Raw genomic sequence first — 24,269 nt, forward strand, 5'->3', positions numbered from 1 at the left:
AGGTAAAAGTCGAGATCACAAGATGGGACGCAGTTGCCTACCCACCTCCCATAGTTCATAAGTTAATTGATGGTTAGGTAATTCTCTAGAGGAGGTACGACGGATATTCTGTAGTATTACTAGACGATAGTATTGGAGTAGTGCCCGCGCGGGGAAGTGGGCAGGCAAGAGCGGGTACGTGCCTAGGCCCGATTGTGCATATGAATTACCTACATGTAGCCAAAAAGTGTCTTGCCTACCTCCTAGACCTAAGCTATACTTGCCTATACCTATAGGCGATGCTACTGTGTGTACTCCATCTCGTCATCGCCAGCCTTCTTACAAAAGAGATACATCCTAAGAATAGTTGTAAGAGTAACAATCCCCCCCACTTGCTAGATTTAGCCTTTTACAATAGCCTGCCCTCCAAAGAGATAGCCCCTCTTATTAGTCAATTTATCATATACAAAAGGTATTATTGCTCATATTGTCGTCCTTACAAATGTGAACGCACGGAGAAGACTTACACTACCAAGGTGTATATACAATCACATTTGAGGCTACGTACGCCTGTGCTGACTATTTCCTTGCCTCTTCCACCTCGGCAAACTCGCATCTTTGCCGGATTTATTTATCTCGGTGGCGTGGGACATAGTAGATCGGATTGGAGGGTTGTAGATTCTTACACACCCATACACCAAAATAGAGTATCATCCGGCGCTTCCATCCTTGATACGACCCCGAAAAATCGAACTCTCTTCCTAGCCATAAGAGAAAAGAAAGAGTAATTCAAATCGAGTAACCACACAATAGAACTATCCAGGACTTTCTCGATGCGTCATCCGACGAGCGCGATTTACATCTAGCGTTATAAGAGCGCCAATATGGATTTGGGCCAGCAAGCCTTCTAATAGTTCGTTATTAAGAGGGTCATCTGCAACTCCCCGGGGGATGCATGGTAGTGCATGGCGGGGGAAAAGAACCAGGAAGTGAGTTAAAAAAAAACGTGGGAGGTCGCAGCATAAGGCCCTCCTCTATTCTCCAATCAAAGCTTTCTGGAGTCATGTATGTATGATGCTGATGACAAGCTGCGAACGTTCCTAGATCTAATATGAGTCGTTATTGGCGGTCATCATATGCGCATAGTTAATCTTGCTTTATTAAATCTCTAAAGTAAGATTTGGTTTTAGCCAACTAGGTGAAAAGAAATACTCCGTATAGATCAGCTACCTACCTGTCGGAGGCCTGTTTTTACAAGCAAACAATCTATACAACCATATTCGTGCTGTTACCTTACCTTACCTACTTGAGATCTATAAATTGTTAAATCGCCACCGCATTATTAAATGTCTACGGAATGAATGTATGTGTGTATTACTGTACAATACTGTACACAACCAATTCTGTTGAGATATTGTCTCTGCACGGACTCGCCCCCGGCTTCAATCTGGATCAGCCAGAATCGTAAATTGTTGGTTCTTTAAGGACAGTCAGCCTCTATTCCGCCAAAAATTATCCGCCTTACAGTGTAGATACTATTATCTGCCTAGGTAGGTATCTACACAATAAGTTAGGTAGGTAGGAGGTAGTTATCGTATATTAAAAATATTTCTAAGTAGTCAAAAGCATATCTAGTCCTGCTCCTTTTCAGTGTTCCGCTGTGTAGGTAGGTTACCATGTATTACGACGCACGACCTGCCTCACACCCTTATGTCCCTTTCGGTGTAAGCAAGGAACCTCGGGGTGGTTGGCAAACCCGTTTACGAGTTACCCTGTTTCGGCCTTATTCCCTCAGCTCAACGCCTCAAGTCAATTCCGATCTTATCTATGTCCTATCGACACCAAGTCGAGACTCATCCGTACCGGCTCATTCATGGCAGAAGATCCTTCCGAGGACAATCACTTCAAACGTGTGATACCGAGGCGCTTAGACATTTTGCAACGATGAGAAGACAAGATGAGAAGACAACAACACGGCTTTTTCAGCCACCGAACAGAAACTTCACCAATAGTCTAGTTGAGTTGCTCCTGGGATCGGTACACTTCGTCATGCGATGGACCAATAATTCGAAACGGTGGGATTCTGTGTGACAGTCTCGCACTTATTATTACCCCAGGGTTCCTACTTCGTACGACGGCAAAGCAAGCCACTTGAAAAAGACTGGCGGCTCATCGCAAATACGTACATCGAGTGGATTCAGATAAAACTTACTACGGTTGCTCTAGAAGGTTCAGCTCTCTAATTCGAAGAGCTAGGAGCCCGGGCCGGTTCGGCTGACAGGTAACTAATGCTTCTCTTCCCCGGCAAAGCAACCATAATTGGGAATGGTGCTTTTACGATTTCATATTCTCCATACAGTATGGGCAAGACTGTCCCAGGCCACGATTCAAGCCGCAGATGTTCTGGAGCTATCGACTCGGCGGAGATTACACCCATTGCCGCGGGTCAGTCCAGTAGCATGCGTTGGAATCCATGCAGCCATGAGTAGAAGTACCCATATACAGGACATGGGCTATGGACTACAAGGGCAACACGGACTTACACAGGCTACGCCATGGATTTTACCAGTCTGTCTTCCTTTCGTCTTGGCCCCGTTGACCCATGCCATAGCAAGCATGGACGGAACAGAAATTACCTGCTCCCCGTGCACGGCTACATTCACCGGCCACACCTTAACCATCCCTGGTTGGTTTTTTTTTTATAGGTTTGCACCCTTATGGTTTTTAGGGTTAGGTATGCATTCTTTTTGCTTTGTCCCATACCCGGTCTTGGATAATAAGCCAATCCACCTTCTCATTTCTCGATACGACATAGGAGGGAAAATTTTTTTTATTTCCAAATAGTTCATTTTACTCCCTTCACTGCAAGACATGCCAAAGGTACATCAAGTACACAGAGAAGGGATAGGATAGAACGGCATAGATGGATACCTATTCTCTGATACCATCGGCCTAGTATCAGATGTGACTCATACGAGTAGGACGTCATGTACGTTTATGTCCTGATGCCCTGCGAGCAGAAATTTCTGGATGCAATGATGTCCAATGTCTGTAAGCTGAACGGGCCTTGTAAGTTGTTTGGTCAATGGGGACCCGGCTTAAGACCACTGACCACATCGACCACACTTCCTGCAGCTGTGCATATCCCAATTGGGGCTGGCAGGGATGTGTGAAGCCCTTTAGAGGTCAACATCCTGTTTAAGCCACCTGATGTATCTATTCTTTCATGGTAGTCTTTTTCTATCTCCGCACCCAGCAGCCAATATCATGGTCACTTTGTTGAATAGCGTATTTACTCCACCAAGTTTTCAACAAAACAAACACAGAACTCGACCAGGACAAGAGGCCTGACCCGAATGACCTAGGCGACTCTGGCACGATCACGAAGCAGATCCCCCCTCATTTCTACCACTCACCGACTGTTACTGAATAGTGGACAACCTGTCTCTGCAGGATATTTCGGAGTCTTTTTTACCCATGCCTTACATGCAGCTCGCAGATACCGCCCCGGTCGAAGTTGGCTCGGTGACGTAAAGGAAGTGCACAAAAAATGATTTTTTTTTCTCGTGGAATTGATATTGGTGCGATGGCAGCCATCTCCCCCTCTCTCGGCCTTCTGGAAGAAGACGAAAAAGAGGAGCGAATGTATGCATACTAATGGCTTCGAATTGTATTCTCTTTCCCCATTCTCCATCGAATTTGACATTCGACATTCAATATTCGATACATAAAACCCACAAACCCACAGACGACGCCAAAGGGGCACTCGATGGTTAGAAAAGGTATAAGTTTGAGCCTATTAGGACTATAGCGACACCTCCATTAGAATCTTCAAAGAGGGTACTCCAACCATAAGTAGGGCTTTTAACGCACGTGTTAGTTTTGTGATGGAAAATAGGCGGCAGGGCGGTAGTCATTTTCCCTATCCAGAACATTTTGTGATGAATCTTGCTGTCTATCGCTATGCGTTGTTCGATCCATACATAGTATCCCTGTCGTCGCTCACCTGGCCCTCCTTTCCTTCATTGTCTTGTAAGCCTCCGATATCCTGATTCGACATTGTCTCACACATCGAGATTATAAGAATGCCGTTATTATCTGCCAAATCGCAAAATGCCTTTCAAGGTTGGGCAAGGCCGCCGGTACCTCTACATATCTCCCCTCGCGCGCCTGGCCAATGCTATGTAAGTTATGTTTGGGAATTCAAATCATTAAGCGTGCGCAGCACCAAGGGAATCATCCTACGAGGCGATACGGACAATAATACATACGAGTTAGCTAAATCACTGGGACGGCGCGCCGGCCTTGACCTCTCATTTGCTACCGCCTCCCGCACTGCCCGGCGTCGCGTATTATTCTAAGTATCACAGAGCACGGCCGCACGGGAGACAGGCCATAAAAATATATGCCTTAGGCCACTTCTTTTTTTTTCCTACCCTGTTTCTATCGGGAATTCTAGATACCGCGACCCAGAAGCCTGGGTATGCCGTATGTGTGCGTTGACGTGTCACTATTCAAACCCAGACGAATGCACAGAGCACAGCGCGCTTCCATCGTGGCTGTGCTGCTATATTGTCCTATTATATCTATCAGGTCTAGGCCCTGGCATGTGACAAAATATTAACCTCTCTAAAACCCGACTTTATATCGCTCCACTTCGTTCCGGAACATTGCCCTTTTCGATTACGGCTTCCCGCTTCGCCCTTTGTCAATCGTGACAGATACGCCCAACTATATTTCGACGCCCATCGAACTCCATCCGTTGTGCGTTTGTCTACGCTTGCGCGGGATCACCGGTACCATAGATTCTCTGCCATGCCATCCGGGAGCACGGATATCCATGTTTTCCGAAGGGGGAGGCAGCTAGCTCCCTGGTGCAAATCACGACTCACGATGGTAACGGGGAGATTAGTAGTCCGCGGGCGGGCAAGCTATCATGATTCATCCTAACGCGGAGGTAATAATAGTAAACGCCTGATTTAAGGAATATCTAGATAACAATAGTTGCACACCTCCGGCGCGGCTGTTGAGTTTTAGTTTGTGTGTAAGTCCGACGATCGCTCGCTCAGAACCTCTTCACCGTTATTTTATACGCATTACGACGTCCTTGCTCCTAGTTGGAGACTGGCTATCGCGAGGCGCTAGCTCCTACGTACTCCCTGTCTATCAATCAAGTTTCATAAAGTCTAACCAGTGACTCACCGCAAACGGACTCGATTCGCTGAACGTCGAAGCGAGCACCCGAACTTCGGGTACCCACCAAATCAAGACGAAAACCCCAAAGTATTCCACACAATACCGCCACCACCTAGCCCTAGTGGCTCTACTCTAATCCATGCTAAACGTAGTTCTATATTGTAGTAGACTGATATTACTGAAACATTGGCTCAACTCAACGGTGAATTTCGCCATTCGGATGTCATGGATGTACTCACGTTGGTGCCGAACCCAGGCAGCAGCCGCGCAATACCTATTCCACTACATCCCTTTTTCCGCTGCGACGCAATATGGGGCGAAGACAAGAGGCGGCGGTAGAACGAGCCTCAATATCATATTTCATATATACCTATCTATCGTACCGGCGACGCGTTCCCTGCTGCTACGCGCCTAACACAGGCCTATCAGAAGCTCCCGGTCTTCGATATTTCTCGTCCTACCCCACGCCCGCGTCGCACTTCAGCCTGCTGCCCGCCTCCCGCCTCACGCCGGCTATCTAAATTCCCGCGAGGCTGCGGACCGCCATCCAGACCCCAACTCTAGTTACACGATTTCTAAATCCGGCAGGGGAGGCAAGTTTGCCACAGCATCCCGCCTCGCCGTTCGCAAATCGAACCCCAAATTGAACCCCAAGATAAATAGATACTTAGGTAGGTAGGTAAGTCGGGCAATTGTCGTGGTGAAACAGCATCAGCCCGGCCTTGTACAACCAATCGATGATGACTGGAATTATCACACCCGTTTACGGTGAGTCATATGGAATAGATACTTACTCCTACAACCACACCCCCCAGCCTTCTCGATATCTTGATGTCGATGGTATCAGATGATCTATCGTCGATGTCGACAGTGCTGATACACTGGGTTGTCTAACTTTACACAAATGCCGGAGGTCTGGAGGTGGCTGTGCACTCTAATTTACATGTTAACCTTGGGCAGTAAAGCATCAATTGCTATGTAGCTTGCTGATGACTCTTTTCTCTCTACATTTGTGCGCTGATAGACATTATACACTCCACCACACGTAGTAATATCTCCTATTGGCACATTTGGGCGCTACACAAGCCCAATCGAGGAACGAAAATAGATGAGTGGTGATTGTTTCGTGAGGCAGCCGATTGATGCTTTGGAAACTATTGGATATCCTAGAGCCAATGACTTCTATGCGAGGCGAGTAATGATTAGAGTGGTATCTGTATGTTAGCCTTCGGCGTCTTAGTAGAGACTTTTACCACGGCCTTCTGCTACGCACACCGAAATAATGATGAATCATTCTTATTGATCTGGGCAGTGCACCTGTGACTTATTTCTCCGTTGTGCGTGTGAATCATTTCTCGCGTTGTGTTGTTAGAGAACCTCATACTATAGTGTTCCAAGAACTATTCGTCCTTCGACACTGGCGTGAATGGGATCTGAGTGAACCCTCAAACATGTGTAAATGGCGCCGCACTTATCCTGTGAAGTGTTCTACGTCCACAAGCGTTAAGTGATCAGATGTGCTATTCTAGTTCACACCTTTGAAAATGCATTTCACTCGTATAAACGAGACTAGATAGGGGCGCTCAAAATCAGCTGAATCTAGTTGATACAGGACTAATATAATTCAGCAGCGGATAAGCCCGTTGGCACATTGATGACTGGGATGGTTGCCGGCTTCACGCCGACGGCTGTAGTGACTAAATTAGTGAGATTGGGGACACATTTGTCGAAGATCTTCTATGCTCTTCACGTCTCTGTCACTCCATTCGCCACGAAGAGCCGGGTTAACTAGACCTCCTCAGAGATTGAAGTTGCTCCGAGAGTGATGATAAGGTCTGAGATATTCGCTTTCAGATCATCTGTGAGAGCTAGTACACCCTCTAAAGGCGTGTGCTGAGAGATGCCGTAGCGGGTTCCGATAATCTTGCTGCCAAGAACCTTCTGGAGGGTCGTGAAGGCGTTGGTCTTGTTAATAGAATTCGACACGACAACATAAATGCGCGAGGCATTAGAGATATTCTCAGTATGGTATGAACAAGCCGTTTCAAATGATAAGCCATGAGAAATATAAGGCCTTCGCTGGGGTGCAAAGGCTGCAAAGTAAGATTCGCCTGAAGCTGCCATGATAGTTATAGCTGTTTCAACTGGACAATCGTGTTCTAAGGGGTACCTATCTATTATAAGGTTCAGTCAAGCATCGAACCATGTTTGGACAACTTAGGGGGTAAATTGGCTTATTTATAGTATAACAGTCTGGTTGTTTCGATAAATGCGAGGCACTACCGTCCAGATACTTCAAGACGGAGCACATTGAGGCCTCTCTAAATGATCCAAAGACGATCACCCGTCGTGAAAGAACGGAGCCGATGCGCTTCCTTCACCTAGTCCTTTCCGAATGCCAAAGTTCCGACGTTAATGGGAAGTTCTGTCCCCGCTATGTCCGTCCTTCGATAGCCGGCTGCTGACCTTGTAACCTTTGCAACCTACATATCCTAAAACAGTGTCTAACGTTAAGCAGCCAAACTCTATTTACCTATGTAGGTACTCTCAATCATATGTCTGAGGTTCTAACTCGTTTCACAACAAGATCAATCCTCCAAGATTCGCCCAGGGGAATAATGTACACGAATGGCTGGGTAACTGATACGCTTCATTCAGGGGTCGTACTTAGATTTAAACTTCATACTATGGAAATGGTGGGTAAAGCATCTTCTTCCACGGCGGCTTTCTGTATGCATGAAGAGACTCGAGCGGTAGTGGGCTGGCCGTAGAAACACCAGAACCAACTCGGCTAAGTAAGAGCGCATCATCTGTTATTGATAGGCGACGTACTTGAACACTCGAAAAATTAGAAAGTAACGGATGAGTGCCATATATAGCTGTGAGATGGTAGTTAAAGATTTTATGATGACTTGGTAGCACCCTCTAAAATGGTCACACCCTTAATATCCTATTATAGTGCAGACCACCACCAGCGGATATCCCCAGATAGATTCCACGAATACAAATACATACCATGAAGGTACCTATATATTCGGAGGCCGCGAGCCCTCGCGCACGCGTATCAAATGTGGCATCCTGTTATCACATACCATCAACACGCATCCGACCCCACACAGTTATGTCGTTGACGGACTCACTTTTCAGAAACTCGTTCTGGGGCTATGAAGAGACCCACGAGGTTACGCTCCGCCGCCTAAGCGACACCCACACGCCGTCTGGCGATGCCGCGACGACTCACTCGTCAGAACGCCAGTCGCAGTTCTCCATTAGCAGCGACGATGGCCATCCCGCAAGCCTGGGACCATTCAACAACTTGACCCGCTTGCCACGCGACAAGCCCCTGCCACCTGTCCCGCGGGCGTATAGTCTCGCCAGGCGGCTTCGAGGACATACGACTGTCAGGTGCTCGGAGTTCCGAGACATCAGCGAGATATCCTGGCCATTGCCGCCCGGGATGAAACCGCCGCCGCAGGATTCTGGAAACTCGGGCTATATAGCCAGCAAAATGACACGGGCACGTGCAAGCTTGTTTATCTCGACGATATGTACAGCTCAGCTGTGTGCTTGTGAGTGGGACGCCGAGATGGCTATCGCGTAGGCAATAGGTCTGGCTAATACAAGTTGTAGACGCGGGTATCGGCCAAACGCTGGCGATTCTTCGCGAAATAGGCATCAGCTTCCGCGTCGGCAACACTGGCGATCTGACTTGGGCCCTTGCCGGCTATGGCTTAGCGATCGGCACCTTCACCTTGATAGCAGGTAGATTAGGCGACACGTATGGATACAAGCGAATACTTCTCGCCGGACTCGTCTGGTCGGCTATATGGTCTGCTATTTCGGGGACGGCGGTCTACTCGACTCACATATTCTTCATATTTTCTCGAGTGTTCGACGGCCTGGGCGCTGCTCTCTCCATCCCCAATAGTCTAGCACTTCTGGGAGCAGCATACCCGCCCGGAAAACAGAAGGCGGTGGTATTTACGCTTGTTGCCACAATGGCGCCTATTGGTATCATTATTGGTGCAATAAGTGCTAGCTTATTGGCGCTGGTTTGGTGGCCTTTAACATACTGGATTTTTGCTGTCACGCTTCTTATGATTGCCGGAGTAGGGCACTTCACCATCCCTGATGAATCTACTTCGAAGGACGAGACACCCGCTACCATACGAGCTGCAATATCTGAGCTCGATATTCCAGGAGCAGTATCAGCCGTTTCAGCCTTCGTACTGATAGGTTTTGCCTGGAATCAGGCCCCTCTCGTCGGATGGCAAGAACCATATCTCTGGATTGCCTTAATTGTCGGCATTCTAATTGCAATGCTGTTTCTGTTGATCGAAATTTATTATGCACATAAACCGCTCATCCCGTTCAATTCAATCTCATCCGACGTGTACTTTATCTTGGCCGCGGATGCCTGTGGCTGGTCGTGTTTTGGAATATGGGCATCATATACGTGGCAGTTTGTCGAGGATATTCGCGGGACTCCTCCACTTCTGGTATGATTAGACACAATTCCACCCATAGTATTTCTTGACTGACTCTTCCTACATCTAAGGCCACGGCATATATCAGCCCGTGTATTATTGTCGGTTGTTTAGCGACAGCATCGTCAGGCTTCGTCCTGCAACGCTTAAGCGCGCCGATTGTCGTATCCATCTCGCTCCTGGGATTCATGCTGGGATCCATACTCGTTGCCACTATGCCTGCCGTGCAAACATATTGGACTCAAGTATTCTTTTCAGTGTTGACAGTCTCTTGGGCAATGGATACAGGGTTTCCGGCTACGGCATTAGCCCTATCGAATGCGTTTGAGAAGAAACATCAGAGTACGGCAGCAAGTTTAGCCTATACCGTAACGAATTATAGTGTTTTCCTCGGTTTGGGTATTGCTAGAACCGTGGAGGCATATGTAACTAGAGGCGACCAGTCTATAGACAGTAAGTTGAAAGGGTACCGAGCCGCTTTATCTACCGCAGTTGGTCTAGCAGGATTAGGAGTACTTGGCTGTTCGGCTTTCTTCTTGAAAACTGTCTGGTGGAAGAAATTATGCTGTAAATATCACGAGGAACAATAATTACACCAAATACAGGTAGATTTTGCTTTAGCAGGCGACTCACAGGTATATTTGTTATATTTCGAAGGTCCTAGTGTCTCATACCTATCAGGTATGCCCGTGATAGATGTCATATACAGAGTGAGTGTTTAGGTATAGTATGCAGTCTATTATAGAGATCTAGTAACGCCTAACCTTCTAACCTCCCTCGAGGGAGCTGGCTACCATTTGTATAGACGGTAGAGCCCCGTACTAGCCAGTTTCTCTTATGCTTCTTCTTTCTCAGCCTTTGAGAGCGGGCCAATAAAGCCCATAGAAGCATCTCCCGTCGTGTAATTCACCAATGAAAGTTTGCTGAGTATCAACTCATCCAACTTCGTTTTATCTATCCTCAATATTTGCTCTTTGGTGAGCCATTGACCTCCTCTTCTTGAGCAAACCTCGACTAAACGAGTATGCGCAGAGAATCACTTAGTAAGACTTCGTAATGTGGTAATAAGCTAGTGTATTCATGAACTTGCGAACAAAGTGTAACTAGTTGATGGATAAAGATGACAAGACGTATCAAAATTGCAACACAATATGTCCGAATAGATTTGCAAATCTGCTCGTAGTTGAAATGAGTCCCGGTTATTGGTATTTCTATATCTATATCGGCTGTGGATGTCTTACCAGATAGTAACATACCAGGCACCCAAGTTATGCAAGTAAAAAAAAACTAAAAACTTTTATACTCGTCATAGAACCTTGCATTTTGGCGGATGTGATGTGATGGTCATGAAGTACGTGGAGGTACAATATATATGTACCTCCTACCTAGCTGGGTTGCCGGATAGCTTACTAAGCTGCCCAAGGTATCTAGGTACCAACCTACATGTACATAGATGTACCTAAAGAGGTCAAATTATTGCCCCACAGCCACAGGGGGAGAGCTTGGCCCAAATGACGTGTATGTTGCCCCTCATTCTTCCCTCAGCCCCCCTCTACATGAAAAAGGCATGGAAATAGGTATAGTAGGTACCTACTAGCTTGTGATATGGCTACCATAACAGGGATATACGAGAGGTACCTATATAGGGGTATCAGGTGTTGAGAGAAGTCCCATGGCATGCGGACGAACGTTTCAACTTATCAACTTAGGCCTCCAACTTCGTCACCTTTTAATATTTCGATCATATCTTCATCCTGTTTTCAACTCCTCCTACCTACCTAGGTACCTAAGCAGATCTATCCTTACCTATCCTACCTCTACATATTCATACATTCGATTCATACTCGCGCAACATAGTGCCCCTCAATCTATATCTCTATCATCATGGCTTCTAACCTGACAGTTCTGGTGAAAAATATCAGCGCAGATGCGAGCGACAGCGAAATTAAAGATTTCTTCAGCTTCTGGTAAGTTTCTCAATTATTTTATTTTGTTAGATATTTATTCTTACTACAAGGCCATTTTCGTGATAGAGCTCTTTACTAACTTTCACCAAATAGTGGCAAGATTACCGAGATCAAAGTCACCCCGGGCGAGGGGAATACAAAAGATGCTAGCGTCACCTTCGAGAAGGAGACTGCTGCTAAGACTGCGCAGCTCCTGAATAATACCCAACTCAAGGGATCGCAAATTTCTGTAATTCCCGCCGATGGTAAATCTGATGACGGTACCCCTCACACCACCAATGCCGACCGCGATACCGACGAGATTACCCAGGAGGAGAAACCGAGAAGTCGTATCTTGGCCGAGTACCTTGCACATGGTTACGTCATTGGTGATGCTGCTCTCCAGCATGCGATTGAGCTTGACCATAAGCACGGCGTTACCAACCGTTTCATGAACACCTTGATGAACCTCGACCAGAAGTACCATGCTACCGAGCGTGCTAAGGCGACTGACCAATCGTACGGTATCACGAACCGGGCCAGCAGCCTCTTCAGCGGCCTCAGCTCGTACTTTGAGAAAGCCGCAAGCTCTCCCACTGGGAAAAAGTTGGTCGGCTTTTATACCCAGAGCCAGCGACAAGTACAAGATATTCATGCCGAGGCGCGCCGTCTAGCTAATCTCAAGAAGGAGGAACATGGTGGTTCGGCATACAAGGCTTCAGGACTCGAGAGGGTCTTCGGTAAGGAGAAGGAGCAGGAGAAGGAGCAGGCAGCACCGACGGATCCATGTAAGTATACCGATAAGACAAAATGGACACCAACAATTGTATCGAAATCGCTGCTAACATTTGTCATTTAGCTGCAGTTCCTACCCCCGGCCCTAAGGCTGGTACAGAGGAATCTACTCCTCTGAGCACCGCGGGAGCTATTCCCTCAAAGGCGCCCGGAGAGGAGAAGGCGTAGAGATATATGATGAGAGCAGTTTGATGTTGTTATGAATTACTATGACTCGGGTACTGGGTTTAGTGTAGCTTTGTATTAGTCGGGTATGGTAATTTGATTGCGTTCGTCTGCAATACGTTTTTCTTTTCATAATTAAAGAACTGCTACCAATGTCCGTCCTGCTGAATACTCAATGAATTTTGTGATTTATCTAGAATGCTTAACTTGGCTTTTTAAGATGTGTTCAGGTGAGGAAAGATATTTTTAGTAGAAGACTAACGGTGTTGCTGAGAATAACTACGAATCCGTAATAGCCATCACAGTGAGGTAGCGTTAAGAATTTGTGTCACAACATTGGGTTACGTATCTATTCAGATAAATTCATTCCATTAAATCAAATATCAAAATAGCTTTAAACCGCGTCATACATATATTCGTAATACAATGTCCTTTTCCTATGTAATGAGATGTTGCTTGATGTATAACCTGGTGTATCTCTCATGCCAAATTCCCAAATTCTTTATGATGAAGATTTTGTTCCCTTGCTAACTTTACTCTCGGCTGCGTCGTCAAGGGGTCCCTTGGGGTTTGAAGGTAGGTTCTGCATAATTGATTCGTGTTAGCTACGATATTTCAAACATTGGTTCTTGAAAAGCCTCTTCGTGTACTTACGTTCAAATGGTCTTGTAGGTTGGCCCTCTTATTAGGTGTTTCATCTGTGCCTTGTCCGGAAGCGGGCACCTCGTTTAATTGTCGACCAGTCTGTCGCTCAGGGGGAGGGGATTGGCGGCCTTGGTTTGGGGTAGCAGACGACATTGTGAGGTATTTAGACTTGAAGTATGGTATGTGAGTCTAAAGATAAGTCAAGTTAATAAAACAAGTTCAATTGAGATATTGGGAACCTTGCAAACATAACATGCGAATATGAATCTATGATGTTTCGTATTTGGTAGGCTTGTAAGTCGATGGATCTTGGCTGGATATTGAATGTTTTGAGAAAAGGAACTAGAAACTACCTAAGACAACGGAGAAGAGTTATATAAGGCTCGGAGCATGCGCAAAATCGACGATTGAAAAGATACATAACCTATAATATTCTAAGACGGGCAGGTCTTGCAACACTGTTTGACATCAGAGCAGCCGTCAATGCCGTCATGTCCGCATATTCAACCTTCGAGAAAGGCGATATCTACGTCATTGTCTGCTCTTATCGATAATTGATGATGAAGCTTTGGTACGTACTCTTTTATGCATCTAAATTATGGGTCTCGGCAACTTCAAGCCACGATCCATAATAAAGTTCCCTACATTAGGTAACCACATATACGTACCTAGGTACCTATCAGTAAGGCTGAAGGACCCCGCACAGCGCGCAGAAAGCGTGAAAGTTACAGGTGCAGACCACTAAACGCGACCTTTGGTACAATACCTACTTCGCTGTAAACAGATACCCAAGAATAACTCTGCCTAAAACAACATTGGAAATGCTAACTTAATACCTTTTAATATCCATCTCATCTCACCCTGAGACGTTTATTTACAAACAAAGCAATGTAATCGCTTTTGACGGGGACCAGATTGGGACCGAATCTTTCGTTAGCTTTTATGTTGGTATCCGGAACACTCTGGTAGTTAACTCTTTCTGTGTGCTTCGGTCAAGCATCTGAAGCATTTGAGGCTATCAAGGAACTCGAGAACATCCATCCCAACTATTTGATATCGTAGCTTGGTCAATATGCCCGACCTCAACTCAGTTCCACCTTCTCCCCACATCCTTGCGGCTTCTAGACAAGCCTCTTCCAATCATAATTGGCAATCACAAACCTCAGCACCTCCAGCACCTTTGTCACCTTCTCTAAATATCCTGCCTTCGAATCAGCAGACCGTCAACCGGACATCCTCTATTCCCCTCCCATCGCCACCACTAGCGGGAGCTCATACGATGTCTGCTTCGCATTCTATCCCCGGACAGGATAACACCGGCGTCGGTGCTGGACCAGGTCCTTTGCGACACCCGCGACCCCTGACGGCTGCTGAACTTCATTCACAGCTGGAACAGGAGCAAGAGCTCTTGGTAACTACGATAATCTAGCATAACTACTTTCACGTCATGGCAAGCCTTCTAATTAAGTTGATCTAGGTGAACCGTTTAAGCCGCGATTTGGTTATGCTCCGAGCTGCGCAGAACTCATCGGTAGCCTCTAATGCTTCGTCCACGAGCGCGTCGACATCTGCTGATCAGACCCACCCTTCTTCTTTCACCGACACCCACCTACTATCTGGTCCGGGATTTCCCCTCCCAACGACGAGCGCAGATCGCCGTCATCACCGGACAAGCTCGAGTGCTAGTGCCCGTAGTCTAAACCAGTCTGTTGCTGCTAGCCAAGGATCATTGCCCGCCCCGATACCTATACCTCAGCCTCACTCCGGGAGTGCTGCTTCAGTCCTAGAAGCAGCTCGATATCCTCGAGCAGCTCCAGGAATGAGCCGGCAGAATAGTACCGCTTCTCAACGAAGCCGGAGCCGAAACCATTCACCCCATCCGTATCATACTAGCACTAGCCTAAGTTCTTCGTACACCCAATCACATGGCGTCTTGCATGACTACGGATCCGGTTACTTCCCTCGAGGCTACGCGTCTTCTAACACAAGCGTGCCTGCCACACCAGGCTCGGAGCTTTCTCCAGGACTCTTACCGGCCACTTTACGCTACGAGGAGACAGCTCACTATCGGCAGGAGTTGGAGTCAGCTAAACGCGAGAACGAGACTCTCAAGCGACGGATTAAGGAGCTAGAACGGGCTCTGCGAGACCGCCGCCAGAGCGATGCCAGCCGCACTAGCGGAAGAGACCGAAGCGGGAGCACCAGCACTACGGCCAGCGTTAGCGTTAGCGGCGCGACTGGCATCGGGGGCGTCATCGGAGGCGGCACAACCATAGCCGGGGACCGTCGAGGAGAGCGCAGAGCTATCGAGCGAGGTGTTAGTAATTTGAGCATTTCCGGGAGCATCGGAGCTGGCGTCCCCGAAGATGAGGTCAAGGTGGGCGAGAGCGCTGCAAGCGCTGGTTTACCGGTAGTAGCGGGGGACCAGAGCCGGGAGGCAAAGTAGCAAACATGTGAGATAACTCCTACCTAAGGTACCTAACCTAATGTTATTAGGATGGAGGGTGGTTTAGTAATGTGTGAATAACTGAATGAAGTCTAGGTACCTAAGATAGTTTATTATTATTATTACCTTCCAATACTGCCTTTGTCTTTTGTTCCTTAATGTTGGTGAGAAATACTAATGTTTAGTATGTTGAAACTGAGATGTGATATAGTTGTTTCAAGGTAGCAAGTCCTTTTCTACCTTGATACTTGAACCAAAGCTTAGAGGATTAGATAGATTATCCCTATAAAATTAAGTCAACTTGTAACACATACTATCTTATACTATCCTATTTACCTAACCTAAGGTAGGTAGATAGGTAGATGAGTATGTGCCCTGAGCTAGCTGGTAGCGAGATACTAAAACCACCTAACGGGAATTAAATGTTGACTTACGTCTTCAAAGCCAAAGATCTCACAATATCCCAAGGCAAATAGAGACTAGAGCTTCTCCCCTTTTATCGTTTTAGCCTCGATGGCGCAATCGGGCTAAATAGTCATTTCACCGAGACTATGCCGTATATAGAGGAAAGAAATTCTAATGAATTTACTACACATACACATGGTTAGGTGCGGCTCTGAAAGTGATTACTATTCCGACTTTGCCTGCTGTTCACAGTAGTACTCTTGCAGTACGCGTTTCCATCATAGAAGTGCTGATGTAATATGAGACTTTACCTCTCATTAATTTCACTGACTTTTCTAACTTTCAATTCCGGTAATAAATAACATGCATACCTAAATTAAGATGTCACAAATATTAATAACAACACATAGACTTATTTTCTTCGAAAAGAGAGAAGAAAAAAAAAGAGACAATATTTAAAATGACCACTAACACACCTCGTTCCCCCCTAAGCGGCGATTTGCCCTAGTCAGTTTACCGGCGTCAGGCACACTGGCACAGTGATACGCTACGGAGCGGCAAGTACGGATCTAGACAATCACGCAATCGCTCCACCCGAAAATTTCGAGGCCCCTTTGTGGCTCCTGGCTCATCATCGCGACAGCTAGACCTGTATACCTCTCTACCTTATATAATAACGCGCTCGTGTGCGGTCGCCCCCCTTCCCGTTGGTAAAAAAACCATGGCGTTGTGTCGTGGATCAAGAGTTCGCATCTACCTAAGCTAGCAATTAAATTTGCCACTTTCTTAGGTTGTCGGCCTTCTTCTCGTTCTTCTTGCTTCCTCTTAAAACAAAACAAAACTAGAAGACACACCATTGACGATAGCTTGATCGAGCATTGGTGGGGGGATTGTTAAAGGGAAAGAAGAAGGGGAAAAGAGAAAGAAAGAAAGAAGGAGAAGAAGAAATGGCGTCTCCGAATGAGGATTATACCGAACACTCGGACGATGGTGCTGCTGTTACTTCTACGGCTTCTAAGCCGTTGAAGCACTCTATCTTCCGTTCGGTACCCTTTCAGATGGCCGTCGCATGCGGTGTCTCTTTCACCGCTCCCGGTATGTGGGATGCGCTCGGTGGTCTGGGAGCTGGTGGCGCTGCTGAGCCATACGCCGTATCAGCCGCCAACGCTCTTGTCTACGGTCTATTCTCTATCGTCTGTGTAGCCGCGGGAGCCATAAACAATCGCATCGGTTTACCGTACGGTCTTGCCCTCGGCGCTGTCGGCTATCCCCTCTACGGCGCCGGACTGTACACTAACAACGTCAACGCCACCACGTGGTTCATGCTCTTCGGTAGCGCCCTCTGCGGTATCTCGGCTGGGTTCTTCTGGGCCGCGGAGGCAGCTATTATTATTGGTTACCCGAGCCCGAAGGATCGTGCTTTTTATCTGGCTATTTGGCAGACTGCTAAGGCGGCTGGTCCTATTGTTGGCGGCGCTATTAATCTCGGCCTTAACGCCCAGCGCTCTACAGCTGGATCCGTCGGTTCCGCCACGTATATCGTCTTCATCGCTATCATGTGCTTAGGCCTGCCCATCGCACTCTGTCTCAGTCCCGCGGAAAAGGTGTGGCGTCGCGACGGCACCCGCGTCGTCGTGCGCAAGGAGGTGACCTGGCGCGCCGAGTTCCAGGCCGTGGGCAAACTACTGGCGTCGCGACGCGTGCTCCTGCTGCTCCCGGCTTTCTTCATCAGCTACTTCTACAACGGCTTCGTCAGCACCTGGCTGACCAAGTACTTCACGGTGCGCGCGCGCGCCTTCTCCTCCTTCTTCACCAACTTCGCCGGCATCTTCAGCTCCTTCATCATCGCCGCCCTGCTCGACCGCCAGAACATCCACATCCGGACGCGCGCCCGCGTCGCCTTCACCGCCATCGTGACCATACTCATCGGCACCTGGATCTGGGCTTCTATCCTGCAGAAGCGGTTCTACGACGCTCCCGTCGCCCCCGTGTTCGACTGGTTCAAGGGCGGCTTCGGCTCCGCGTACGCGCTCGTTTTCTTCTGGACGTTCGGCGGCCAGGCCTTCCAGCAGTTCCTCTACTGGCTTGTTGGGCAGTATGCCACGGACCTGTCGTCGCTTTCGCATCACACTGGTATTTTGAGAGGTGTTGAGGCTCTCGGACAGACTGTTGCTTGGGCGTATGTTACCCCTTCCCTTCCTCCCTTCCCCTATTTCTCAAGACTTCAATAGGCTAATTGATGTGTTCGCAGCATGCAATCGGAAGGCAACGCCAACCACTTCGTCAGCATCGGGCTCAACTTCGGCATCACCGTCCTGTGCATCCCGTTCACCTGGATCATCCTTTCGGAACTCGACCGCAGCCACGAGATCAAGGTTACGGAAGTCCAAGTCGAGGCGGACGCGGATCAAAAGAAGGATGATACCGCTGTTTCCGTTTGATATTTGTTTTGTTGTTGTTGTTGTTATTGAAAGCGATTGGAGATAACAGTTTAATGAGTTGTGCGAAATGTTCTTATGAAAAGAGCGAATGAGTTGGTAATCGAGGAGATTGGGAGCTTTGGATGATACCCTGTTGATAGATGAATGAAGAGCTCTTTTTTTGCGTGGTCTCGAGTAAGAACTGTTATGAGTGCATCTTGAGACTTAGTACCTGTGTTGTAGGGTTGTTGCTGCTATCTTGTGATACCATTTCGAGAGCTTTGATGATTTGGTTTATTACGGGCGCAATACCAAGAAACCAGCTCCATTGAGCTTCGCTAAGGTGCTATTATTCATGAAGACATGCATCACATGTAATTGTGGTCAACCGCGTTTCTTTTCCCCTTTCTAGATAACTAAAATCAATGCATAGCATTGTCCAGTTGTTTCACTGCGAACTAATCGTAAGCGCCGTAGATATGTCGTGTTACTCTCTCACTGCCCACGTGTCATGCTTCAAGCGCCACATGTAAGAATAGTCATACCTGTCATAAGTAGAAGATAGTGATCATGGATTCTCGAATCTTTTTTTTTTTTTTTTTTTTTTCCTCGGCGTGACTAAACGCTACCTCCTCGCGAGGGCTGATATTTGCTTCGATAAGAATTTACGTCTCCGCATATAACTAGTACTAAATCAGAACTATGATCAAAGGCTTCGGGTATTCGCTGATCTCAACTGCCATTTCGTAGTGTGGGAAGTAATATGATGTTGTGGATACTTCCTTTTATAAGGGACCCTGAACCATTGTTAACTTATACCTTAGATACCTGTTATAGAGTTATCACCTTTGTTTGTGTTACCCTCAAATACTTTCTTAGGGATCATCTCCTTAAATAGTGTATGTGGCTTGAGGCTACCTATTGAATTATGAACACGCATGCTCCAATGAAAAGACATTACAGCAACACGTACCTAAAGTATACCTTTCTTGAGTGCACAAGAGAATAACGTGAATCCTATCTTGAATTACATAAGATATATGTAGTTGGCCCCTCTTCATTTCATGTTGTTCGTTCCTTGTACTTGGGCTGGCATATCAACACAAGCTAGCTAATTCGAGTTACTTGCATGGAAAAAGGCTCGGTTCGACCCCTGTTCGCTCGCAATGCAACATCATTCTAATCTCACCGTTTTTATTTTTATTTTTTTCTTCGTCCTTATCACTCCGGCGTTAGGACGGAAGCCAACGTAGTCCAACGTTATCCAGCATCTGATGCCATTGCTTTTTCGGTGTGACTCAAATCTAGTAGATCGCTCGTATATAATGAGTTGTCCGTGTCGCTTGTCTCTGTCTTGTATACGTGTAGAGTAAAGAGATCCCTAATCATCTCTAAACAGAGAATAATGGCTAGCGAAGAGCCGCTGCCAAGCTTCTACCGACGGTCTACGGATGTCTTTGATCGACTTAGCTGGACACCTCCCTGGGTCAAATGGGACCCTGAGGTGAATCATGACCTTAGTTGGGGGATGAACATCCTATTCGGATTGGTACGTAAACCTACCTCTATTACTTTTACCCGTGATATGATCCTTGATCATTACCTTAGGTACCTAAGGTTAGGTAGATATCTGTAAAAGAGAAGTCGTATATACGCTGACTTAGAGTAGTCGGCATCGTTTAGTGTCGCAAATTTGTACTATAGCCATCCTATCTTAAACATCCTCGCAGATGACTTCGGTATTTCAGATCAACGTGCTTCGTTAGTACCGACTATGACGCAAGCTGGATATGCTGCTGGACTTCTCCTGATCGTGCCTGTTGGAGATATCGTCCGACGACGGCCCATGGTTCTAAGTCTGATATTTATAACATCTCTAATAGTAAGTGTAAAACTTCGGTTGATATTCAACTACCAGGTAGCTAATTCGTCTTAGTGGCTGGGCTGTACCCTCACCCAGTCTTTCTCCTCATTCCTCGGCCTCTCGTTTGTTGTCGGTCTCTTAACCGTGACCCCACAACTCATGTTCCCGTTGGCGGTCCAATATGCCCCACAACGGCACCGAACTACTATGATCTCGGTGGTCATGTCCGGTCTCGTGTTCGGTGTCCTCGTCGCGCGTCTTCTTAGCGGTATCGTCACCCAATACACTTCGTGGAGAAACGTCTATTGGATCTCATTCGGTCTTCAGATTCTAGTCTGGATTCTGCTGTTCTTCACCATGCCAGATTATCCGACTTTAAGCCCCGATACATCTTATCCGAGGATCCTCCTGAAGATTGTTACTCTCCCATTCCTCAAGCCCGACCTTACCCAAATGGCACTTGTAGCCTTCTTAACATCGGGAATGTTTACATCTTTCTGGACGACGTTGACGTTTCAACTAGCCGACGTCTTTCACTTGTCGACGTTGGCGATTGGCTTGTTCGCTCTTATCGGCATTTCGCCCGTGTTCCTTAACCCGGTCATCTCTCGCTTGCTGATCTCACGCCTACATCCGCATGGTACGCTTATCATTGCGCATCTAATGACCATCGCCGCTATTTGCATCGGTACATTCGTCGGCACGTTTTCGCTCGCGGGCCCTGTCATCTGGGCATTCTTCGGTGACCTTGGAATGAATACGATCGTCGTTGGAAATCGGGTTGCTATAGCACATGTCGACCCTAAGGCCCAGAACGCTGTGAATTCTGTTTACATGGTTCACACATTTTGTGGCCAACTTTTTGGTACCGCGGTAGGCAATGCGCTTTACGCCAAGGGAGGATGGACATACTCCGGTGCCTTTAACATCGCGCAAATGATAGCTGGGTTGCTGGTACTATTTTTGAGGGGACCACATGAGAGACGTTGGCTAGGTTGGAGAGGCGGGTGGGACATGAGAAAGCCTAAGACCGAGGAACATAGCTTGCCTGCTGGAGCACAACGTGACGTGGAAGCAAACGCAGAGGACGTAGCTACTGAGATCCCCACAGAATTTCCTACGGAAGATGAAGGCCCTAAAGAGAAAGCAGGGGACAACGATGAAGAGAGATAGTTTCTTTGCAGTTAATGGGTAAATCTGGGCCTTTTTGCTTGGCGTGTCATCGTTTATCTATTAGGGAAAATTGATCAAGTATCTCAAGTATCTCACGTATTTCCTAAGAAATCATCGTAGAAGACGATTGTATTATTTATAGCTCTGCAACGTCGTAGTGTTTTCCTTATGGAATATAACTCCGAGTTCCAATTCAGCTGCAACCCCTATTCCGCAGCCCCTATTTATACTAGCCACCATTAGCCACATACATAGCTATACTGTTTACATACCGTATTATTGACTGTGTGGTCACACGAGGAAGGCCTCATGGGTGGTGATACGGGATACGTGAGCGATCTTTGAATGGTTCAAACATCTTCTTATCTATAGTTTCTGCTGGTCGCATCTCAATTGCGCGTGATTATAGCCCGATGTAGAATAAGATTCTTTTGAAATACATCTAGTGGTTATAGTCATTCCCTTCTGGGAAGTCCGAACACTTGGATTCCAACTCAAATCCGTGGTCGTAATTGAAGCATCAATTCCGAAGGGTATCGAGTAATGAAAATCATATTCCATGAAGACCAAGAGTTACCCGCAATATCATAAACAAACTTGTTTCTTCCTGTCATTTTATCTTAGACAATGGATGAACGTGCCGCAATCCCAGTTACTCTACCAAGAGATAACCCCACCCGGAGCTATTGGCAGCTTGAACCAGATGAGATCGCGGATATGCGCTCGACCGACTCGCTTCCGGAGAAGGCGGAAGTCCTCATTATTGGCAGCGGGATCACCGGAGCCGCAGTGGCTTTCAACCTTCTAGAGAGAGGCACCCGCGACATCGTTATGCTGGAGGCTCGACAGGCATGCTCGGGCGCGACGGGGCGGAACGGTATATTTTCCTCCTTTACCATTTGCCTGAGTACCTAATCTACTGAAGGTATACTTCCTAATACTAAATTTGCGTGTCACAGGCGGTCACACGAAGGCTGCATCTTACCTGTCATTTCTAATGCATGAGAAGCAGCACGGCACTGCCATGGCTGCGAAGATCGCTCGCCTCGAGCTAGCGAATATTCGTGCCGTGCATGCATTCGCAAGAGAACATGGCATTGATTGCGATAGTCATCCATGTACTACAGTGGACGTGGTTTATAATGCGGAGCGGTGGGAGTTCGACCAGCGCGCCGTTGAGGCCATGCAAGATGCCATGCCTGGTGATGATGCCTCCGTGTATGCTGTCCACGGCGCCGAGGAAATGCGATCCAAGTTCTTCTGTGGCAGTGGAGGAGACGAGGGGGTCTATGGTGGTTTGTCTTACGAAGCCGGGAGTTTAAATTCTTACAAGTTTGCTATCGGCGTGCTAAAGCTGTGCTTGGAAAAAGGGCTCAACTTGCACACGAATACTCCCGCGCTCAACTTGGAAAAGCTAGAAAGCGGTGGCTGGAAGGTCAAGACCTCTAGAGGCTCGATATACGCACAGAAGATGGTACTAGCTACCAATGGATATACAGCGAACACCTTGAAAAGTTTCCAAGGAATTATCGTCCCCCTGCGCGGCCATGTTACTGCGCAGCGGCCCGGTCTAAGCATTCCGAAAGATCGTTTAGCTGGTTCATACAGCTTCTTTAGCGAAAAGGGGTACGACTACATGATCCAGCGGCCGAAGGGCTCGAAGTTCGAGGGGGATCTCGTGATTGGCGGGGCTCTGTCTAAAGCCGTTGCAGAGGGTCTCGAGGAGTACGGGACGACGGACGATACTACGCTTAACGAAGACATTGTAAAAGCTCTCGAAGACAGCCTGCCGAGATACTTTGGTGACAATTGGGGCGAAGATAATCCTGATGGTCGTATACGTAATGCATGGACTGGTATTATGGGATATAGCCCCGATGGTTTGCCCTTCGTCGGGGAGGTGCCAGGTGAAAAAGACCTCTGGGTATCTACTAGTTTCCAAGGTCACGGCATGGTGCTCTGCTGGATGTGCGCCCGCGCGCTCACGGTTATGATGAATAGTCGCCCCGAAGAAGATGAGGAGTTGAATTCCTGGTTTCCTGAAGTGTACAGGATTACCGAAGAGAGAATGCGTTTGACTTTTAGGGGCCGTCTTCGTAACTGAGATGAAGTATTTTGTGATAGTATTTGTATGCTATTTATGCGAATCCTGAGAAAGGGGCTATGCATTTCTATGAAATCAGTTGTCTTCACTCTGCCATTGAAGCGGGAAGCCTACGATACCTTTCTTAAAAGATCCTTACCGGCATTTCGCCTGGTATTAACAGCGGGGTATGCATTAACGTTGCATTTGAATCTCAAGGTAAAAAGCGTAGAAGATGCAGCGTCTATATCCTTATTGGTTTTCTACGTATCTTGCCAGGATCATCTACCCCCTTAGCACTAGGTACTTCAAGCCCTTGTCGGGTCTGTAGATCCGGCATATGCGTCTTATCGTTCTTATGAGGTAAGCGACATCTCGTTCGTGCTGTCGCCATTTAGATGGACACCCTCGCGCTATACGTTCTTAGCGAAAACACGAAGACGTCGTTTCTTCCGGTAAAAGTTGCACTTGGTGTACAGAGCTTGGCATGCAGATGGGGTGGACTTAGGTATTGGACATTTAGACGATCTGTACGGTCAACAGCCGACATGTCACAATTTTCTCGTTCTCGTTCTCGCTATCGGCACCTACTGCATTAACTAGGAATACTACTGGGTATGTAAACCGGATCTTTTTTTTCGGGGACGATTAGTGGTATGCACGAG

At 47.2% G+C, this 24,269-nt stretch overlaps 10 protein-coding genes across 10 annotated transcripts; 8 read left to right on the forward strand and 2 right to left on the reverse strand.

Annotated features, from left to right (window-relative positions):
- The first annotated feature begins 75 nt into the window (after positions 1 to 75).
- Positions 76 to 1,312, forward strand: F4812DRAFT_410915 (uncharacterized protein). Its single transcript, XM_047932572.1, has one exon. The coding sequence runs from the start codon at positions 279 to 281 to the stop codon at positions 765 to 767; it is 489 nt and encodes a 162-aa protein (XP_047795239.1). The 5' UTR covers positions 76 to 278; the 3' UTR covers positions 768 to 1,312.
- Positions 1,313 to 2,099: 787 nt separating this feature from the next.
- On the forward strand, positions 2,100 to 3,107 carry F4812DRAFT_31976 (uncharacterized protein). Its single transcript, XM_047931432.1, has one exon. The coding sequence runs from the start codon at positions 2,305 to 2,307 to the stop codon at positions 2,821 to 2,823; it is 519 nt and encodes a 172-aa protein (XP_047795240.1). The 5' UTR covers positions 2,100 to 2,304; the 3' UTR covers positions 2,824 to 3,107.
- Positions 3,108 to 6,851: 3,744 nt separating this feature from the next.
- F4812DRAFT_454743 (uncharacterized protein) lies at positions 6,852 to 7,299 on the reverse strand (the record flags this gene model as incomplete). Its single annotated transcript, XM_047936693.1, has 2 exons — positions 6,852 to 6,863; positions 6,970 to 7,299. The coding sequence occupies 2 exons, from the start codon at positions 7,297 to 7,299 to the stop codon at positions 6,852 to 6,854; spliced, it is 342 nt and encodes a 113-aa protein (XP_047795241.1).
- A 1,384-nt stretch (positions 7,300 to 8,683) lies between these two features.
- F4812DRAFT_464918 (major facilitator superfamily MFS-1) lies at positions 8,684 to 10,987 on the forward strand (the record flags this gene model as incomplete). Its single annotated transcript, XM_047938392.1, has 4 exons — positions 8,684 to 8,744; positions 8,806 to 9,674; positions 9,734 to 10,174; positions 10,268 to 10,987. The coding sequence occupies 4 exons, from the start codon at positions 8,684 to 8,686 to the stop codon at positions 10,382 to 10,384; spliced, it is 1,488 nt and encodes a 495-aa protein (XP_047795242.1). The 3' UTR covers positions 10,385 to 10,987.
- A 237-nt stretch (positions 10,988 to 11,224) lies between these two features.
- On the forward strand, positions 11,225 to 12,798 carry F4812DRAFT_410923 (uncharacterized protein). The gene is made up of 3 exons (XM_047932573.1): positions 11,225 to 11,629; positions 11,723 to 12,396; positions 12,468 to 12,798. The coding sequence occupies exons 1-3, from the start codon at positions 11,547 to 11,549 to the stop codon at positions 12,569 to 12,571; spliced, it is 861 nt and encodes a 286-aa protein (XP_047795243.1). The 5' UTR covers positions 11,225 to 11,546; the 3' UTR covers positions 12,572 to 12,798.
- A 272-nt stretch (positions 12,799 to 13,070) lies between these two features.
- Positions 13,071 to 13,366, reverse strand: F4812DRAFT_454746 (uncharacterized protein; the record flags this gene model as incomplete). Its single annotated transcript, XM_047936694.1, has 2 exons — positions 13,071 to 13,151; positions 13,223 to 13,366. 2 exons carry the CDS (start codon positions 13,364 to 13,366, stop codon positions 13,071 to 13,073), a joined length of 225 nt encoding a protein of 74 aa, XP_047795244.1.
- Positions 13,367 to 13,949: 583 nt separating this feature from the next.
- F4812DRAFT_410928 (uncharacterized protein) lies at positions 13,950 to 16,250 on the forward strand. Its single transcript, XM_047932574.1, has 3 exons — positions 13,950 to 14,624; positions 14,691 to 15,666; positions 15,756 to 16,250. The coding sequence occupies exons 1-2, from the start codon at positions 14,286 to 14,288 to the stop codon at positions 15,657 to 15,659; spliced, it is 1,308 nt and encodes a 435-aa protein (XP_047795245.1). The 5' UTR covers positions 13,950 to 14,285; the 3' UTR covers positions 15,660 to 15,666; positions 15,756 to 16,250.
- Positions 16,251 to 17,011: 761 nt separating this feature from the next.
- On the forward strand, positions 17,012 to 18,505 carry F4812DRAFT_454748 (MFS general substrate transporter; the record flags this gene model as incomplete). Its single annotated transcript, XM_047936695.1, has 2 exons — positions 17,012 to 18,243; positions 18,316 to 18,505. 2 exons carry the CDS (start codon positions 17,012 to 17,014, stop codon positions 18,503 to 18,505), a joined length of 1,422 nt encoding a protein of 473 aa, XP_047795246.1.
- Positions 18,506 to 19,542: 1,037 nt separating this feature from the next.
- F4812DRAFT_410937 (MFS general substrate transporter) lies at positions 19,543 to 21,717 on the forward strand. The gene is made up of 4 exons (XM_047932575.1): positions 19,543 to 19,816; positions 19,884 to 20,033; positions 20,154 to 20,366; positions 20,421 to 21,717. Exons 2-4 carry the CDS (start codon positions 19,890 to 19,892, stop codon positions 21,519 to 21,521), a joined length of 1,458 nt encoding a protein of 485 aa, XP_047795247.1. The 5' UTR covers positions 19,543 to 19,816; positions 19,884 to 19,889; the 3' UTR covers positions 21,522 to 21,717.
- A 123-nt stretch (positions 21,718 to 21,840) lies between these two features.
- Positions 21,841 to 24,098, forward strand: F4812DRAFT_410941 (FAD dependent oxidoreductase). Its single transcript, XM_047932576.1, has 3 exons — positions 21,841 to 22,398; positions 22,481 to 23,682; positions 23,745 to 24,098. The coding sequence occupies exons 1-2, from the start codon at positions 22,149 to 22,151 to the stop codon at positions 23,623 to 23,625; spliced, it is 1,395 nt and encodes a 464-aa protein (XP_047795248.1). The 5' UTR covers positions 21,841 to 22,148; the 3' UTR covers positions 23,626 to 23,682; positions 23,745 to 24,098.
- Positions 24,099 to 24,269: the final 171 nt, after the last annotated feature.

Source organism: Daldinia caldariorum (genome assembly GCF_022478825.1).
Source record: "Daldinia caldariorum strain CBS 122874 unplaced genomic scaffold F4812scaffold_1, whole genome shotgun sequence".
Taxonomy (NCBI): domain Eukaryota; kingdom Fungi; phylum Ascomycota; class Sordariomycetes; order Xylariales; family Hypoxylaceae; genus Daldinia; species Daldinia caldariorum.